Raw genomic sequence first — 19,796 nt, 5'->3', positions numbered from 1 at the left:
CTCTAGAGGCCGGGAGCCGGCGCCGTCCGCAGACACTTCCGGGTCATATGGCCAGCGTGACATAGCTGCTCTGGCGAGCCTGCACCAGCGCAGCACACGGAACGCCGTTTACCTTCCCACTATAAAGTGGTACCTATTTATCTACTTGCACTTTAAGGGTGCTTTCAAAGTGCTAGGTGGGCAGGAGCTGGGACCGAAAGACAGGAGCTCACCCCGCCGCGGGGATTCGAACCGCCGACCATACGATCGGCAAGTCCTAGGCACTGTGGTTTTACCCACAGCGCCACCCGCGTCCCTTAATACCCCTGCCAAATGCTGGGAGATCAGATCTATCACGTGTGCTGCAAAAAGCCCTTCACTTTGCAGGACTACAATTCCCAGGGCCTCCAAGGAAGATGTAATTAGTTAAAGCTCATTGTGCAAATCAAGGATGCCCTTCAGATGCTGCTGGGCTTCTGCTCCTGGAGTACCTGGCCTTTGTCCATGCTGGCTGGGACTGGTGAGAGCTGGAGGCCACTGACGTCTAGAGAACATATTGCAAATATACCTGAAGGATTGCAAATGCACCACTCTGCCCCCTGTTGCAGCACAATCTAGGCCATGGGAATTTTAAACTTTGTAAAACAATACATGAGTCCTGCTCAATGTATATTCTGAATGGCCTGCCAGTGCTTTGCTAGACGTGACTCTCAGAAATAGGCAATCTTCGATTGACCAGCTCGACTGAGCTGCTTATATATTGCAGTAATACCCCCTAGATACCCTTCCCCGGTTAAAGACTGTTCTACATCCTAGGAGGTGAGACCTACCCCTACCCTCCGCTTTTTCGTGAAGGTGCGAGCACAACAGAGCAGAACCCCACAAGAGAAGCAACCGCAAAGCCATGTCCAAAAAGATGAGGAGGCACTTTATTTCTTCTTAGCCTTGTTTCTCTTCTCCTCCTTGAGTTTCTTCTTGGAGACACGGGGTGCCCGGGCTTTCTGGTACAGGTGGTAGCCAATGAGCCCCAAGAGCGCAGGGACAAGCCCGATGCATAGCAGGGGCAGCACGTCATTCAGCATCTTCTGCCAGTAGGTGGCTCTGGACAGCCCCACCAGCTCCACCTCAAACTGCAGGACTGCGTCAGCTGGAGAGAGAGGAGGGAGTTGGGTGAAGCAGCGCTGGGGGACAATTCAGGCAAGGCAGGTCCCTAGGAAACCTGTCCTGTCAGTGTTAAGCATCTATGGCAGCTGGAGAAGCACAAACAAGGCTTTGCGCTGCTCAGTGGTGCTGTCAGGACTTTGGGGGCTCACTCAAAAAAATTAGCAAGAGGCCCTCCTCGATATCATAGTGCAAACTGCACCACTGGTGCTGCTGCAACTAAACGTCATTTCTAGCATGGGAGAAAAGAGAAACTTAGTTCTGCTTCCCTGTGCTAGGCAATTGGTCCCTCCAGCCCCATATCCTGTATTGGCAAAAGGTACGGTAACTTTTGCAGAAGGACTGTGGCTCAGTGGTAGAGCACCTCTTTTGCATGCAGAAAGAAGCACACCCATTCCCCAGCCTACACAGGTAAGGCTGGAAGAGAATCCTGCCTGAAATCTTGGGACAGTCACAGCCAGTCAACGTAGACCACACTGCGCTTCCTAGGTTTCTCTGAGGGTCTGTATTGTTCACAGGATGCTCCATGCGAGGGTTGCCTTCACCCTCTTTATGCCGGCATCCCTGCACTGGTGCAATTGATCAGGGCACAAAAGCCAGCAGAGCACGGCCAGCAACCTGCATGTGCACGGAGGCTCAAAATGCATGGCTCTGCAGGCTACATGAACTGCCAGGCCAAGGGCAGAACGTAAGCAGGGCCACGGCTGCTTGTCTAACTGCAAACTATATGCAAACTAATTCCTAGGGGAGCATATACTTTGCCCAAGCTGATACCTGGATTGCAACCACATATGCCAGCCACACTTTGGGGGCAGCCACAGATCCTTAAAGCAATGGGGTTAATGTGGGGTGATGAGCACAGGGCAGCTTCAGCTGAGGATGCCATCCCATTCAGCCCCAATGCCAGCAGCTAGTAAGCAAACATCCCAATTCTTTACTGAACTGGCCAGATGCTCCATTGTGAGCTACACAGGTTGGCCACCATGTTTTCTCCAGAAGTTGTGGGCATTCAGTGACACTGCAACACCTGTGGATGCGACTCTTACCTCACATGTTCAAATGCAACTCTGGACTTTCCACACGTTTGTGTGAATTTTGTCCCATTCAGTCAACACGCCTGAATTCGCCTTATGTTAGGGTGCATTTTCACTAGAAATGTGAAACCACGGCTCAGCCCAGAAAACCTTTTTAAATGCCTTGTTTCGGCCCAGGACATTATGAAGTAATAATAAAGGAAAGAGTGCTTCTGAGTGTGTGCAGAGTACATTTCACCATTGCTTAACTACAGCAATTCTTTGCAGATCTGGGTGTAGGAACATAGCCAGGGATTTGCTGCAGCAAAACTAAAAGCCCTAACGGGGCCATTGAGCTCTGCTTCAGGCAGGAAAATCTTGAACCAACACGGCTTCTGTGCAGGATTCAGGCTCGGCTCAGCCCTTTTTAGAAGTTAAACCCACTGCTTGCTCCTGCTGCTGCTTCGTGATAAGCAGGAGATGAGAAGGGAATGGAAGGAACTAAATATATTGCATTTAAAAAGAAAACTGATGGAGAAATCCTGTCTGCCAATACAGTGGTGCCTCGCAAGACGAAATTAATTTGTTCCGCGAGTTTTGTCGTCTTGCGGTTTTTTTCATCTTGTGAAGCACGGTGTCGGGAAAGTTTTGGAAAAGCTTCAAAAATCACCAAAGTCTTTAAAAACCTCAAAAAAGGCTACCACACCGTGTTCTATGAGTTGCTCCTCGAAGTCAAGTCGCAACTGTATTAACGGTGTTAAGAAAAAGGAAACAAACTTGCAAGACGTTTTCGTCTTGCGAAGCAAGCCCATAGGGAAAATCGTCTTGCGAAGCAACTCAAAAAACCAAAAACCCTTTCGTCTTGCGAGTTTTTTGTCTTGCGAGGCATTCGTCTTGCGAGGTACCACTGTACTGTACCAAGCACCCCACACCGCCTCTTTCTCATGCAGTCACCCAGTGGTAGTTCACATCTAGCTATCCCACAGCATCAAAATGCTGTAAGCGACCACCCCGCTACAGTCAGTCACTTTCCAAGCTCCCCTTCTCAGTTCCTCAACCCCAAACCAGAGCCCATGTGCCATCTGTACATCCAAAGGCAACAGAAGCAGATAGACTAGAAAAACACTGCCTGCCAAGATGTCCTGCCGAATGGCCATCAAATAGGTGCTAGTCACTGGATCGTACCTGGGACAGCGGGTGGGGAACCTCGTTTGCCGTATGCCAGGTGAGGGGGGATGATGACTCTGCGTTTTTCCCTGCCAGGAAGAAGGAATGCCATGTCAGCATTTGAGGACAGGACACGGGTGTACAAAGCTGTTGACTTCAGTGGGGATTCACTGGGCATTAAAAAAAAAAAACCCCTGGGCAGAAAATTGCAGTCATCAGTGAAACAATCTAGAAATTCCTTGGCTGGAGGGAGCAGGATTCAAATAAATGCTCTATAGATGCTTCACACCAATTTTTAAAAAGTTGGATTTCCTTTTCACATTTATACATAAAATATTTGTATGCTGCTTATTGATATATAGAAATAAATCATAGTGGTTTACAACTCTTTAAAATCATAAAGGTAAAGGGACAGGGACCCCTAACAGTTAAGTCCAGTCGCAAATGACTCTGGGGTTGCGGTGCTCATCTCGCTTTACAGTCCGAGGGAGCCGGCGTTTGTCCGCTCCGCTGACAGTTTTTCCGGGTCATGTGGCCAGCATGACTAAGCCGCAGCGGAACTCCGACACCAGAGCAGCGCACGGAAACGCCGTTTACCTTCCCACTGGAGTGGTACCTATTTATCTACTTGCACTTTTTGGGGTGCTTTCAAACTGCTAGATTGGCAGGAGCTGAGACCGAGCAACAGGAGCTCACCCCATTGCGGGGATTTGAACCGCCGACCTTCTGATCAGCAAGCCCTAGGCTCAGTGGTTTAGACCACAGCGCCACCCGCGTCCCTATCATAAAACCATACAGTAAAATAATAAAAAATCAAAACCATCCTAAAGTCAAAACAATTTAAAGCAAACATCTTAAAACCATCAGCCAATCAATCATTTTATTTGCACGCTGGCTTTCCAAAGTTAAAGCTCAAGGCGGCTTACAACATATTAAAAAATTACACAACTACAAAAATAACAAAAGTAGTCATAAACAGTAAACAAATGAACAGGAAGTGCACAACCAAACTGAACAACTTCCACATAAACCAGAAGATCCAAAATAAAGATCCAAAAAATTAACAGCAGCAGCAGCAACCCTCTAAACAATACTCCAGCCCAAGATATGTACTCTTAATCACCTGCATAGGCCTGGCAGAATAGAGAGGTTTCCAACAGGCACATTTATGGGACGAGACCAAGAGTTCTTACACTGCCTCACAGGGAACCTTCCCAAGTTAAGAAAGGAAGGGCTGGGGTATCTTGAGTATAGCATAGGATGAGACGCATCAGAAGGTGAGAAATTGTGGCTTGCATTAAGCTTGTGAAAGGTCCATTTTAGGGAAGGGGTTCAGAGATGGTAACACAGACTACAAGGCAAGCACACTGAAAGTTACTTACCCAACACACATATCCAGCAGACCCTGTTCTAAACCTGAGCAAAAGAATAAACACAGGTAAGAGTTAAGTATGGCTTACATTCAGCACTGTTTATATTTAACAGAGAATGCAAGCCGCACTGCTTTCAGCCAGGGTCAGAGTCACTTGTGAGCTGCTGAGTGCATCAGTAGAGTAGCATGCACTCAGTGCAGAACTTAAATGACGCCACATGCAAGCAACATTTGTAAGGGAGCAACAGGAAAAAAACGGGCATCCAGTTTAACTTGTTAAGTTTTTACCTGGCACCTAAAGATATGTAATGAAGGGGAAAGTGTGTCCCTTTTTTCGGATACAACCCATTTTTTTGGGAGGCCCCATTGGTGAAAGCGCGCCTTGGGTTACAACCTGTTTTGGTTTACAACAGGACCTCCGGAACGGATTATGGTTGTAAACCAAGGTATCACTGTATTGGGAAAGGTCCAATAATGGATAACGTTCCTGCTCCAGTTCTTGTCCAAATTGCGTGGGAAGTTCATTAGCCAAATTGGCCTCAGAGTGCGAGTTCCAAAGATGTACCTGGGATGACTTGTCTTTTGCCCAGCTCCACTTGCAGTGGGTCACGGGACAGAGAGCTGTCAATGACGCGGCCATCTTCAAGGGTACCCTGCAAAGAAAGAAAGCTATGAACCAGCAATTCAGCTGCTGCCATCAGTGCTGACAGCTGCTAGATCTGACCAAAGCCCCAGTCAGTCCAGCATGGCAGCTAAGTAATTTCTTAAGGGAAGCCCACAAGCAGTTGCTAAACTGCATGGAAAAACAAAACTTGCAGGAAGTGTGGAAACTTGTGGTTCTGAGACAAATGGAGCAATACGGTGTCAGGAAAAAGGCTGGTGGTGATTTCCACCATGATGTCATTTTCCATTATTATTTTTTAAAAGCCAGATTTTTAAAAAGGAGACACATTTGCTTTTCTCACACTGGCAGGAACACCTCTTCTATGGTGTTGTGGTGTGTGCATTATCTATCCCAGCAACTATGAAAACATGCTTCCCTCCTTTCAGAATACCTGTTCGACTTTCAAGGGACACTTTCTACACCCAGGGGAGCCAATGAGGTCAGGGGCAGACTTCGGTAATACAGCACCATGAATGAGGACAAAATCTGGCACCTATTCTTATTTTCACAATAATTCCTTTTGGTGCAGTTGCTTCTTAATGGATTTTCTCAGTAGGCTGTTGGCATCTATCTTGAGAGTCAACGGAGTGCACCTCCAGGGGTGAAGGCAAACTGCTGCAATAGCAGCACAAAGGTGAGGCCCCTGGGGCGCAAGCCTGGAGGTCCTCAGCTGCCCAGATCACAAGACAGGCCTTGCTGATGTGGTCCAAAGGAAAGTAGAGCAACACATTTGGAACCAGCTTGGCTGCAGGAGTTGCCTAAAGGAGGTAACCATCTTAGGGACTCCACTCCGGATTTGTGTAGGGTTGCCGCCTTAGCCTTTTCTTCTCCAGAATATGTCCTTGCATGGCAGCCGAGGTTGAGGATCAGTTTCCTTCTCTGAGATGGGCAACCTTCCCAGGCGGATGAGCCCCATCTGCTCCTTAAGTAAGTGTATAAACCTGGGTTTTGTTGTTGCTAATATATTATTTTGTGTCCCCTGGACTGGGTGCACTGCCCTAAATCCCCTCCATATGTTGGGACTCCCAGCTCCGCCAGCCGCTTGCTTGCAGGACCAGCGGTCGAGACTGACGGGAGCCAGAATCCAGCGCCATCTGGAGGGCACCCGGCTGCCCCACGCGGGGTCTGCACCAGCCTGGCTGCAACTGAAGCCTTCTTCCTCTGCCCTTTTGCTGGGAGCCCTTGCGCCCCGCAGAAGCTGGGCTCCAGGGCTTGTCCCGGTGTCCCTGTGGCAGCCGAGCAAAAGCCTATTGGGCCTCGTGACGCGGAAGGCTGCTCCGAAAACACGCGTGCCCTCTTCCAGGGCGGCACAGCTCGCCTTTCCAAAACCAAACGCGCCCCGCGCTCCCGATCTTCCCTGCCCAGCACCCGCGCCGACCCGGAGGGCGGAGCCGCGGGAAGCCCCTCCCCAGGCGGCCGGGAAGCGCCGGTGCTGACGTGTTCGTGCGCGGCTTTCCCCGCGCCCTCCGCCCGGCCTCGGCTTACCGTGTAGTGGATGTGGAGCGTGTCTCCCAGCGCCGAGCGCTCCGCGCAGTCCTCGGGGGGCTCCACCTGCGGAGAGCCGAGAGAGAGAGGGGAGGGCGTCAGCGGGGGGCCCGGATCCGAGCCGCACGTGGCTCTCCATCCGTGAGCCAGCAGCGCGCCAGCGGGGGGCGGCGGAGGGGCCTCTCCAAAGACTCCGCTGCGCCCCAGAGCGCGCGCCGAGAGTCAGCGGCACCGGCGCTGCTGCTTCGCCCCTCCTGCCGCGCAAGAGGCCCGGGCGAGGACCAGGCGCGCCCCCGGGCTGCGTCTCTCCCTCCCCGCTTCGCCGGCGGCATCTCGGAGGCGCGCCGCGCACTTCTCGCCGCCGGCGGCCGGGCAGAACACGCAGCTGCGCCCGCGCGCCCTCACCAGGGTTTCCAGCTGCAGCTCCCGGGGCGCACTTTCGCCCGGGCTCTCGGGCTCGTCCTCCGCCCGCTGCGCGCGGATGCCGGCTGCGCACAGGAGGACGAGGACGAGGCCGAAGCGGAGAGGTAGCATGGCGAGAGAGAGGTGGCCCGCGGAGCCGGAGCAGCGGCGACCGGGCTTGCACCGCAGGGCAGGGCAGGGTGCCTCCTCCTGGCGCCGCCCCCTGCTGCCCGCTTCCCCGCCCCGGAGGAAGGAAGGAGGGCCGGAGCGAGCGAGCGAGCAAGGGGGCTCTCCTGGCACCGGAGAGGTGCTGCTCTCAGGCCTTCGAGAGACACGTGCTCAGCAACACCGAACGGGGTGCAAGTAATGTAGGAATGTTGCTGGAGAAGAATCGTGGAGTTGCAAGGGATCCCGAGGATCATCTAGGCCACCCCTTTGCCATGCAGGACACCCCCCCCCCATCCAGTTTGAAACCATACATGACCCTGCTTAACTTTGCAAACGTGCTAGCAGTTTCATTGCTGCAGAACAGGTGCCTCCTTGTTTGTGCCCATCTGGCTGCTGTGGGAAGGGGAAGGTGGGCTAAGCAGGCCTCTTCTCCCCAGCCCCATCCAGGGCTCTGGTGAAATCCTGCAGCAGGGAGTTCCGCAGGTCAGCACACTGTTCCCCACAGCACCCACACATTGGCGCCCAGGAAGGTGCCCACCCTCTCTGAAAACAATAATAATAATTTATTTATACCCCACCCATCTGGCTCTGGATAGCCCTGGGAGGAGGAGCACACTCTGCATATGCTCGCAGGGCGCTTCTTCACAAATTGGAAGACTCGGCTTTGGTGTGGGAGATTAGCAGCCAAAAGCTAAGAAAGGCATACTGTATTCTTGTCAGCATGAGAAAGTGCCAACCCCACAGAGCTGTATTGCTGATAGGCAGATGCTCAGACCATAGAAACACAAATGCTAGAAAGAACGCTGTGTGATGTCATTTCCCCTCCTTTCCTGGAGAGGAAGTTACACTGTAAATAAAAGTATTTTGCCTGCATGGCTTTAACTGCTGCCATTGCTGTGAACCAGTGCAACTTCATAAAGTACTGGTAAATAAATTATACTTTCCAATTTACTTCCCAATTTGTTGCCTGATTGTTTGTTAAGCTGGTAAGAATAGGAGAGCCAGCTTACTTCAAAGTTGGACTTGCTCAAATCAAGGTTTTACAGCCTAGGACATGGGTGGGCAAACTAAGGCTTGGGGGCCGGATCCGGCCCAATTGCCTTCTCAATCCGGCCCACGGACGGTCCGGGAATCGGCGTCTTTTTACATGAGAAGAATGTGTCCTTTTATTTAAAATGCATGTCTGGGTTATTTGTGGGGCATAGGAATTCACCCCCCCCCCAAAAAAAAATATAGTCCGGCCCCCCACAAGGTCTGAGGGACAGTAGACCGGCCCCCTGCTGAAAAAGTTTGCTGTCCCCTGGCCTAGTCCCTATGCATTTTAATTTTGCTGCCAAGGATGGTATTTTAAAAAACTGTTCAAACCACACACTTGGGCACCTGGAAGGATTAATTGCAATCAATATATCCTCTCTTACCTCTAAAAACCCACCCCACATTTGAGAATGAGAGCTAGGGCCTGGTCACACGGACTGCATGACCATGTGGAAGTTCTGTCCGCATGCGCTGACATCCCTGCCTCACACTATTGGACTAGGCCCACAAATAACCCAGAGATGCATTTCAAATAAAAGGACACATTCTACTCATGTAAAAACACGCTGATTCCCGGACCGTCTGCGGGTTGGATTGAGAAGGCGATTGGGCCGGATCTGGCCCCCAGGCCTTAGTTTGCCTACCCATGAACTATAGCCCACTGAAGGTCTCCTACTCTCTTAAATTATCTCTCCCTGTTCTTCCAGGGCTGCTGATCCTTGCATGTACTGTTGCATTCACAATACATAAACATGATCCCTGCTCTATCCTCTTCTTCAAAACCCACCTTTTCCACATTGGTATGGCTTTTCCTCTTAATCCCAACTCATTCCTAATTACCAGCATACTTTAAAAGAGGTGTCAGCATCTGCCTTTCCTCCCTTTGTTTCTTCACTGTTTTAAACTGTAAGCTCTGTGGGCGCAGGGACCTGTCTGTGTTGCTTGTCTAGCTCTATGGTGCTTTACACACTGGCAGTGAATAATTATAATGAATAATTATAATGGCTGTGAATATGCACAGATGTGCACTGGTTTGGAGTGGCCAGGTGGAAAGGAGGACATGGGACTTCTGAACTTTGACTAATTGTTTCCAAAAGGAAATGTGTACACCTGCAGCTTCGCATATCCTGCAGAACAAGCTCTGCCTGCCCAAAGGCTGTTTGTGCACCGTAATGAAAAGCGCAGAAGCCTGTCCGTTGCACCTAATGATTCAACCTCTAGCCCAGATATGGAGAAGCCTACCAAAATGGATATAATGTTTGTTTGCACACTTGCAAATGCATGTGCAGATGTGTACACAAACTGATGGTGGCACAAGCAATGTGGACACTAGCACACAACTTTGAATACACAGAGACACCTCAACTTGCAGTTAAGATTGACTACAGAAAATCTTTAGACCATTACACACACTCAGCTACAGGGTTCTTTGACCATATGGAATGGAAAGGACTGGACAATTCTCAGGCATTTGCTTTCACAGGTAACTTTGCCTATTATTAAAGCTGACGTGGAAAGCAAACATGCCTGCCACTTCCTATCAGCAGGGACTGTCACCTTGAGCGTGCTGCAAGAGCAGTTGCCAAAAAAGATAAGGGGACTTCTCGAAGATGAGGAAAGATCTAGTATTGGTGGTGTTTGGAGGGTCTAAACAAAACAGATGTAATACAGCAATGTGTGTAATTTCACATTTCTAGAAGAAAGCAGACTGTAAACTTTTCCAATACGCAGTAACAGCAGCAAGAATATTATTGGCCCAAAAATGGAAACAGGAGGAATTGCCGACGCTTTAAGAATGGAGAATGAAATTGATAGACTATGCAGAACTGGACAAACTAACTGGGAAGATTAGATATTTATGAGACCAAAAGTTCATCGAGGACTGGGGAAAATTTGTAGAGTATCTGAAAAGTATATGTGATCAGCAAACAACGCTGGTGGGTTTTCAAGAAGCTTTGTGAAATTTGAGGAGTATTGTTAAAAAGAAAGTTGATCGGGAGGGTATATTTTAAGGCAATACTAAATCAAGGAAATGCGTAATTAAAAAATGAATATGGATGATTGGCAGAGAAGCTGAAGGAAGTCCAAAAGAGATAATATGTGAAAAATTTCGATGTGGATGATGTATATTTGTATTGAAAATTAATAAAAATTATTTAGAAAAAAGAAAAAAGAAAAAAAAGAAAGCGAAGACAAGTCTGGATTTCAAAGTGAAACCAGACAGTAGAGGAACAGCTGTTGTAACAAACTGTGAATGACTGGGGGGGAAATACGTTGCATTCTTCAGCAGCCGCCCTGTATGTTTTCCTAATTTCTAGGTGCCAGCACCAAAGTCTGAAAACTCTTTGAGTCACCAGCATCCCAAGATTCATCTGAACATGAACATGGTCACTGCCCCCAATCACAGAGCAAAGTACAGTGGTACCTCTGGTTACAAACTTAATTTGTTCCGGAGGTCCGCCCTTAACCTGAAACCGTTCTTAACCTGAGGTAACACTTTAGCTAATGGGATCTCCCGCTGCCGCCGCACGGCCACCGCGCGATTTCTGTTCTCATCCTGAGGTAAAGTTCTTAACCCGAGGTACTACTTCCGGGTTAGCGGAGTCTGTAACCTGAAGTGTTTGTAACCCGAGGTACCACTGTATAATTTTGTGGAAGAGAAAGCTAAACAGCAGAAGGCACTCTTATAAGCCATTGGCATGTAGCTAACGAGAGAGCTTTCATTTTAAAGGGCACATTTGCAACTAACTTGCTACCTATAAATTACCATCAGCTTATGTATTGCATTAACTTGTACAAAACAGATCCTAGTGACTCTTGTTTGCACAAGCTTGTTCAGAACTATATTGATTCAACTGGAGGGACGTCCCATGATTTTGAATCTATTTGGGCGGCTTAAAATGTTTAAGTGTTCAGAGAGGGGCATGGGAGGAGGAAAATAAATCTGTGTTTGCAAACACATGTGACCTAGGCACATACCTCAGTGCTAGAGTACATTTTGCATTCAGAAGATCCCAAGTTCAGTCCTTGACATCTTGAGGTAGGAATGGAAGAGATCCTGTCCGAAATCCTGGACTGCTGCTGTCACTCAGTATTAGCAGTATGGAGCTAGATGAAATAACTATCTGTGCATTCATGATAATATTATGATGGTTATACATGATCCCACTTTCAATACAGTCTGTGCCTGTGGAAGTTTTGGGGGAGACATACTCCTTTGCCTCTCATTGGTGCACGTCCTGTAGCTTCCTGTTGAAATCCTGTAACCCTTTTAATAGCACAAATGTCCAGAGATCATTTCTATTTCTTGGGATCTACTTTTGTTGTGCAAGAGTGCCCCTCTGTATCACATTAATGCAGTGGCAATGGGGAAGCTTTGCAGAGCAACTAATAACACAGAACAATGTGTGGACATTCTAGCATATATCCACCATTAATGCATTATTATTGTGTCAAAGACATGTTGCAGGAAAACACACACACACACACACACACACACACGTTTGGATGTGCCTTTAAAATTTCAGTACACAGTTGAAGGGGTGCCTGGCGTGCTCTGGTCCATGGGGTCACGAAGAGTCAGACACGACTAAACAACAAAGCAAAATAGTGGCAGTTCAGAGGCATTCTTATAAATTACAAAATTCTTATAAATTCTTATAAATTACAAAATGCAGATTTTGCAAAGGTGCAGTACATTGCTGTCACCACTGTGTGGCAGCAAAACATCACAAATCCTCTTTCCACCCTACCCCCACCCCCCGGAAAATAAGCACCCCGAGGTTATTAATTCTAAAGGCCTAAGTGACGTCCCTTCCCTCTAGCCATCCCGGTCCCTGACAAGACAGGTCTGTCTTCCCACTGGAATGCATCCAGCATGAATCACAAGGAACTAGCTCACTGTGCTTTATTGACTTCACCTGGCTGCATTTGAAGGGCACTTGGCAGCCCTAGAGCATTTTTACCCCCTTGGGAAAAACTCCTTATGAACTATCAAAGGTAGCAGTCTACCAGGTGTGCAATGCACATACGCCCAAATTCGAGTAGTTGTGTCAGGTGGACTTACCTGTGTTGTAACCCATCCTTTTACAAAACACCCAGGTCTGTTGGCTTCCAGGCATTGTCAAAGCCATACTCCCCACACCAGTCTAGAGATACACAGATGGGCGAGGATACCTGGCCTTCAGGCATTGCCACAAATCCACTCCTCCCCCACCAGGGATCCCAAGATCCTTACTTAAAACCTACTGCTCTTCCAGTCATGCCTGGGGATGGATGGAAGGAAGGAAGGAAAGGAGGAAGAGAAAAGAGAGGACAGCTCGGCTTGCTCTTGGACTCTTTCAACTTGATATGCAGAAGCCCAGTAGGGAAGCTTCCCAGAGCATGTGGAGACAGTGATCTGTGCATATCAAGCTGCTCTGAGCAGCACAGCTTCGGGGGCCAGCTAAAAAGTTGGCAGCCTGCGTCATCCGAATACTGTAGCCCCACACCCCTGCCAGCTAACTTGCCCCGCCCTCAGAGATCACGGCTTTGCGGCATCTGGATGGCGCTGTAGACCACTTGGCTAAGCAGGCCCAGACTGGGAATGGTGCTTAAGAGCGCTCTGGAACGGTGCCTCCAGAAGGCCGGCTGGGTGCCCCCGGTGACGGGATAGGCATGCCAGCTATTTCCCCTGCTGTGTTGCTGCCCCCATTGTCATTCCAGGGCTCTGGCTGCCCCCCTCCATATTGACATACCAGCCCTCGTTGCTGTGATGAGCCGAAGACGGGCTGGCGGCATTTAATGGGATTATGGGCGCTTCCCCCTCCTCTGCCCAGAGACAATGCAAGATGGATGAGCCCAGAACTGGTGAGAAACCAGAGGCAGGCTCCAGCTCAGGCTGGGGGTGGGGGGTGGGGAGAAAAGGCACTCTGTCTCTCCCCGTCAGTGTTGTCAGCTTGCTCCCCTTCTCCTCCATGATGCCAAAGAGCAATGGCTTCTCCACCGGTGCAGCAGGATTGGGTGCTGAGACTGGCAAGCCACAGGGACAGGCAGCCCCAAGTGCATCATGGGCTCCTCTGCTCTCGTCCATTATCACCATTCAGTCCTACTCCTGAGACTTCAGCATAGCGCCAGCCTGTTCGGAACTGTACACAGAATGGGAATGACCAAGGCTGTGCCAGTGTTGTCTCCAGGTATTGGATAGCGCATGTGCAAGATGGCCTCAGGGATGAATGAGCCCTCCATCCATCCGTTTCCCTTCTTCCTCCAAGCCTACTTTGCACCTCCACCCAGAGGGAGAGCACAGGGCAAATGGAGAAGGATGCTGCTGTTCTGTTGCTCCTTCTTGCTTGTCATAGCTCCCATGTTAGAATCATAGAATCATAGAGTTGGAAGAGACCACAAGGGCCATCGAGTCCAACCCCCTGCCAAGCAGGAAACAGAGGGGCAGGTGATTGCAAGGCGAAGGGCTTGGAGGTTCCAGGGGTTGGCAGCAGGCCCACTGGGTGGGGTGTGGGCCTCATGCCAGTGCCCAGTAATCCGGGCCAGTCCAATACATTTTGCCGCCCGAGACAAAGCAGGGCACAACACCCTGCCCTGTCATTCCTTGCTCAGAAGCTGGCAAGACTGGCAGCTGAATCTCACTCCAGCACTGGCTGCCACCACTGTACCTGCAGGACTAGGTTAGGGGGCACAGGGCAGGCCACATGGCACACATAACTCTGCCCTCCCACACCAAACTACCACTACCTACTTCCCAGCACTTGTTGCTTTGCTCTGCCCTAACGGTAGGGCTGGTCCTGCCAGTGATGCTAACCTCCGATTCCAACCCTGGATTGTTTTCTGCTTCTGCAGCAGTTAGACTATAATAAAATACATACTGAGTAGCAACCAGCAGGGAGCATGACGTAAGAGAACCCGAAAAGAGAAGCGTGATTAAAATGTCAGCTTTTGGTGGCAGTTTTCTTTCACATGAAAAATGGAAGCAATTACCTTTTCGTGACTGGATAAAAACGGGGTAGTAGAGTTACAACAGATCAGGTGAAATTGTTTCCTTAGCAAATCTGGCTCACGGCCTGTCAGATAGCGAACTGTGGAACATAAAGAAAGAACACGGCTTTCCCAGGATTCAGACTCCACATGATACGCCGGAGAGAGAAGCCTCCCTTCAGATGTGCTGAAATGGGCAATGAGGCTACACCCCGCCATGTCTCCTGGTCCTGCCCTCTGACATTCACAGCTGGAGGGGGGCATCTGAGAACAGGGCGCCTATGCATGTAGCCGGTGCTCTGCAGGTATAGGCAGCCAGTGGCATGTGTAGATTCTCTGGCTCTGGGTGCCCAAGCTCCATGTAGGGGAAGGCAGGGCAGCAGTGTGACTTCGGGGGGGCGCATACTAATTACATGAAGCTGCTTCATGCCAACATGGCAGCGTGGAGCCTGGAGGTGCCAGTGTGCCTGCCAGTACCTCATGCAAAACAATATACCCCCTCAAAAATCCACCACACACAAGAGGCTACTTGTTCTTCCTGCCCAGTAGTACCTCTTTGGCTGGCTCGGCCTCTCCTACATCAAACTACAGACCCTTAAGCATTCTTACATTACACTGGAGGCCAGAATTAGACACCCACTCCCCTCTGAACAGAGAAGAGCAAAGGGCTTCTCTATGGGAGGGGGGCATGGCAGTGTCGGGTGCATGTGCTTTCTCTGCATTGATGGGGCAGTCGCCAATGCCGGCACAGTTCTGTGGGCCCGTTTCTTTTTCTGCTCTTTTAGGTGTGGCAGCCATTTTGTGTTATGCCCGGCCAGCCATCCTAATGGCAGCCATTTTGTGGCTTGCGCCCAGAGCACTCAAGATTCCTGATGCCAGTGGCCCCTCACCCAAGGGCTGCAGATCCTACGTAATGGCTATCAGAGGCTCTCCAAGGTTTCAGCCCCACCTAGAGATGCCAGAGACTGAGGTGTTCTGCATGAAAAAGAAGTGTTCGGCCACCGAGTTGTGCAGCCTGTCCCAAATGCACAACTTTGTACTCTTATCTGGGGGGGAAATGCACGTTCTTATTTCATTTGCTTAGACTTTCAAAACCACCCAGTGACTGATCCCTAAACTTTCCCAGCAGGAGGCAGCACACATAGAAATATTTTATCACTGGCCGGGGACGCACAATCTAAATAGTGGGACTCCATTTAGATGCCAAGCAAGTGTGACTCTGTTCCCACTTCTCTTTGTAACATATGTGTCCGTTGTGTTCACTCTCCCTACCCCACCCCACAACGCACATGTGTGCTGCTGCAACTGTAGGCTTGATTCTCCATGACAGAAAAGTTTACACCTGCTCTGGATCGTGGCCATCACACTTCCTTCATGGCTTTCTCCTCATCCAAGTTGCTTCTTGCCTACTCTCCCCATATCAAACTGGAGCACCCCCCGAGTAACAGACGAGATGCAGGAGAAAATGTTGGCATAAGGATCCACGAAAGGGGAGGAGGGAATTCAAAGGGGATTCATTGATTATATCTTAATTGCTCTCTTTGTTGTTGTTTGTAAACCTGAAAACCCATAAATAAACTAATATAATTTTGGGGGGAAGTGGAGTATCAGGGGAAAGAGTGTGACTAGCTGGCAGGCAACCTGAACTCCACACTGCAACTTTCCCCCAGGTCCCAGTTACTATATCCTCCTCTCTTCCGTAGAACTCAAAATGGCATTCACACGGGATTCCCAGTTACCGGTAAGTCTGCCATGCAGGCACTGACCAGACTCAGAACAACTTAACCTCAGCAGTTTGCTGCGTGCACCCAGTTTACTGTAAAACACCCATGTGGCATATATAACCCTCCTGCTTTGTATGCATCTTCACACATTTGAACTTAACGATTCTTCAGTCACACAATATATTGCCAACATTGGGCATCATACTCACTTGTGTTTTGCAAATGCCTCTTCGCTGACCAAGTGACAGGCATTAGGGAAAGGCAGATAGATGACTTCAGATCACACTGCTAAATGCCATGCAATTGCTTCCAGAGCTATACCCAACCTAGTCCTCAGAAACCTAGCCTTTGTGCACAAGGGCAAAAGTTCAAGGCCCTGAGGGTGATTGAAACTTAATAGGATGACTGTACTGTGTGCTAAAGGATGAGAGACAAAGGTTTGGGAGGAGTTGACGGGCCATCATGAGAGACTTCTTGGTTCCTTAGTGTTCCCCCTGCTCCCTCCTCTGTGGGCTTCATTCCATATATACTGCTCACAAGCCAGGCTGTCTCTCAGCCATAGTTCCCTGCCTGGTCTCCCTCAGTGAGAAGATGGAAATAACAGCAAAACAATTCCCCTGAAGTCAGTTTGCTGCACTACAGCGCTTCCACTATAAAGGAAAGGAACAGAGATAGATGTCACTTCTGGTCTCATTCACACCTGGCTGGGATGGCACATGACCAGAGAGCGCAGTCTCATCCACAGTGAGCACAGTGGTAGAGCACATGCTTGCAACATTCAGAAGACCACAGGTCCCTGGGATCTCAATTTAAGAGGATCTTTGTGGGGGGAGCAGGCAATGTGAGAAGACCTCTCTGGGCCTGAGACCCTGAAAAGCCACTGCCACTTGGAATGAACCAGGGATGAGGAACCTGTGGCCCTCCAGAATTTGCTGAACCACAACTCTCCTCATCTCTGCAGTTAGCTATGCTGGGTGGGACTGATGGGAGTTTGAAGCCAAACATATTCGGGAGGGTTTCAGGTTAGGCACCCTTGGAATAAACACTAATGGGAAAGATGGCAAGAGAGCTGCCATATACCAGGCCAGGCTTTCTGCAAAAGGGCTTAAGATAAAAAGCTGGTAATAACATAGCACTGGAACTCGTGGACACCTAATGCAACTGAACGTTGAAGGTTCAGGACAGATAAAAAGAAGGAAGGCACTTCTTCAAGCTGTACTCAGTTCAGCTATGGCACTTGGTCCCCCAGGAGGCAGTGATGGCCACCAAACTAGATGGCTTTAAGAGAGGGAGAGACAAATTCATGGAGGAGGAGAGGGCTATTGAGGGCTACTAGTCACGACAACGGTGCTCAGAGTCCACAGTTAGATGTTTCTGAACGTCAGCTGCTGGAGAGGCTCTTGAGATCGGATCCTGTTTGCAGGTTTTCCACAGGCATCTGTTGGACTAGATGGGCCACTGGCCTGATCCAGCAGGCTCTTCTTACCTTCTTATGGAACTCAAGAGATTTTGCATTGTTTCCTTTGCTTTCAGCGTCGGACATGCAGGTTTCGTGACGGTACATGTTGCCGCCGTGGGAAGACTGGGCACATTGGTCGAGTCTGCTGCTCCAATACCTCCGGAGCACGACCCAAGCAACGTGTCCACAAGGCCTACATAGAGGAGGAGTTACACTCCACCTCTCCAGCCAGGGTACTTCAACTTCCGTCCCCGGGGTCCAATAAGCTTAGGGTACAACTCAAGATAGAGGGAACCCCGTGCACTATGGAGTTGGATACCGACTCATCCTGCTCCATAATATCTGCTAAGACTCTGAAAGAGCTTTGCCCTAACGGTGGTCCTCCCCTCCGCCCGGCCCCCATAGTGCTGTGGGACTTCCAGAGAAAAAGAATCCAGCTGAAGGGGATGGGCACCTTCAAGGTATGGTTTAAGAAATACACAAAGAATTTGAACCTCATCATAACTGAAGGCCCATTCACTAGACTTCTAGGCCTAGCATGGTTCGGGCCGTTAGGCTAAGGTATTTCAGGGCTTAATCAGATTTCCCCAGGGGCAGATTTCGAATTGATCTACCAGGAGCTTCCATCAGTCTTTGATGGAACCCTGGGCCTGTACAACAGACCCCCGATTTCCCTACGGCTCAACCCCATGGTACAACCCATTCGGGTCAAGGGCCGTAGAGTCCCGTTTGCTCTTAAACCCAAGATTGATGAGGAGCCTGATTGCTTAGTCGCCCAAGGGGATCGCTTAGTCGCCTTAGAGCCGGTAGCTTCGGGAACCTGGGAAACCCCAATCGTCACACCGGTTAAGCTGGACAGCTCAGTCCGTATCTGTGGCGATTACAAATGCACCCTGAACCGGGCCTTACAGGACCATGCGTAGCTGGTTCCAGTGGTGAGCCGCATGTTAGGCAATCCTGGCTGGAGCCAAGATCTTCGGGAAGCTGGATTTAGTGCAAGCTTATCAACAGCTAACCGTTGACAAGGCCACCGCAGATGCCCAGACAATCGTGACTCATAGGGGTGCCTTCAGGGTCAAACGCCTACAGTTTGGAGTTAGCGTGGCCGCAACCCCAGAGTCAGTCACCACTGGACCTAATGGTCAGGGGTCCCTTTACCTTTACTTTACCAGGGTTATTTCAGAGCCTAATGGACCGTCTCCTTAAAGGCATCCCTGGAGTCACACCATTTTTCAACGATGTGCTGATAGCTGCATCATCAAGAGAGGACTTTGCCGCCAGATTACGGATGGTGCACCAATGCTTCCAGGTGGCAGGACTTAAGGTAAAACAGAAAAAGTGCCTGTTGGGAGTGAATAGTGTGGATTTCTTGGGGTTCCGGGTTGACACGGACGGTCTCCATCCAGCAGAGGACAAAGTGAGCGCCATTTGCGATGCCCCAGACCAAAAGAGCAAGGCAGAGTTACAAGCCTTCTTGGGACTTCTTCATTTTTACCATGCCTTCCTGCCCCACAAGGCAGCCGTAGCTGAGCCTTTGCACGGGCTCTTGGACAAAAAAGTGCCGTGGGTCTGGGGCCCTCGACAGGCCAAGACGTTCCGAGGGGTCAAAGACTTGCTTGTGTCCAACTCAGTGTTGGCACACCTCGATGAAAAGCTTCCGGTGGTGCTGGCTTGTGACGCTTCCCCTTATGGAGTGGGCGCAGTACTGCGCCACCAGCTTCCGGACAGGAGGGAAGTCCCAGTGGCTTACTTCTCCCAAACTCTCACCTCGATGGAGTACAACTACTCCCAGATCGACAAGGAGGGTTTGGCAATAGTTAAGAGAGTCAAAAACTTTCATGACTTTCTTTATGGTCGGCCTTTCACTATTGTTACCGACCACAAGCCACTCCTGGGACTATTTGTGCCCGACCACAAGACACCCCAGATGCTTTTGCCACGAGTATTGCGCTGTTCCATTTTCCTGACCGGTTACCAATACTCGCTACAGCACCAATCCGGGAAAGCCATGGGTCACGCAGATGCACTCAGCTGCTTGCCGTTGTCAGAGAGCAGCGCTGACCTTGCTCCTGCCCACCAGATCCTGCGGCTGGAAGACTTACCGGACCAGCCCTTGCATGTGAAGGACATTGCCGCCACAACCGCAAAGGATAGGCTGTTGTCCCGCGTCTCGGACTGGGTGGGGATGGGGTGGCCC

At 50.0% G+C, this 19,796-nt stretch overlaps 1 protein-coding gene across 1 annotated transcript; it reads right to left on the bottom strand.

Moving 5' to 3' along the window:
* Nucleotides 1-886: 886 nt before the first annotated feature.
* FKBP11 (FKBP prolyl isomerase 11) lies at nt 887-7,665 on the bottom strand. The gene is given in 9 exon segments (XM_028721375.2): nt 887-1,126; nt 3,339-3,409; nt 4,703-4,736; nt 5,258-5,345; nt 6,842-6,907; nt 7,247-7,387; nt 7,389-7,526; nt 7,529-7,572; nt 7,575-7,665. Coding segments are annotated over 9 exon segments (891 nt in total). The 3' UTR covers nt 887-908.
* Between the last annotated feature and the right edge of the window lie 12,131 nt (nt 7,666-19,796).

Source organism: Podarcis muralis, chromosome 2 (genome assembly GCF_964188315.1).
Source record: "Podarcis muralis chromosome 2, rPodMur119.hap1.1, whole genome shotgun sequence".
Taxonomy (NCBI): Eukaryota; Metazoa; Chordata; class Lepidosauria; order Squamata; family Lacertidae; genus Podarcis; species Podarcis muralis.
This window is presented reverse-complemented; position numbering and strand designations above follow the sequence as displayed.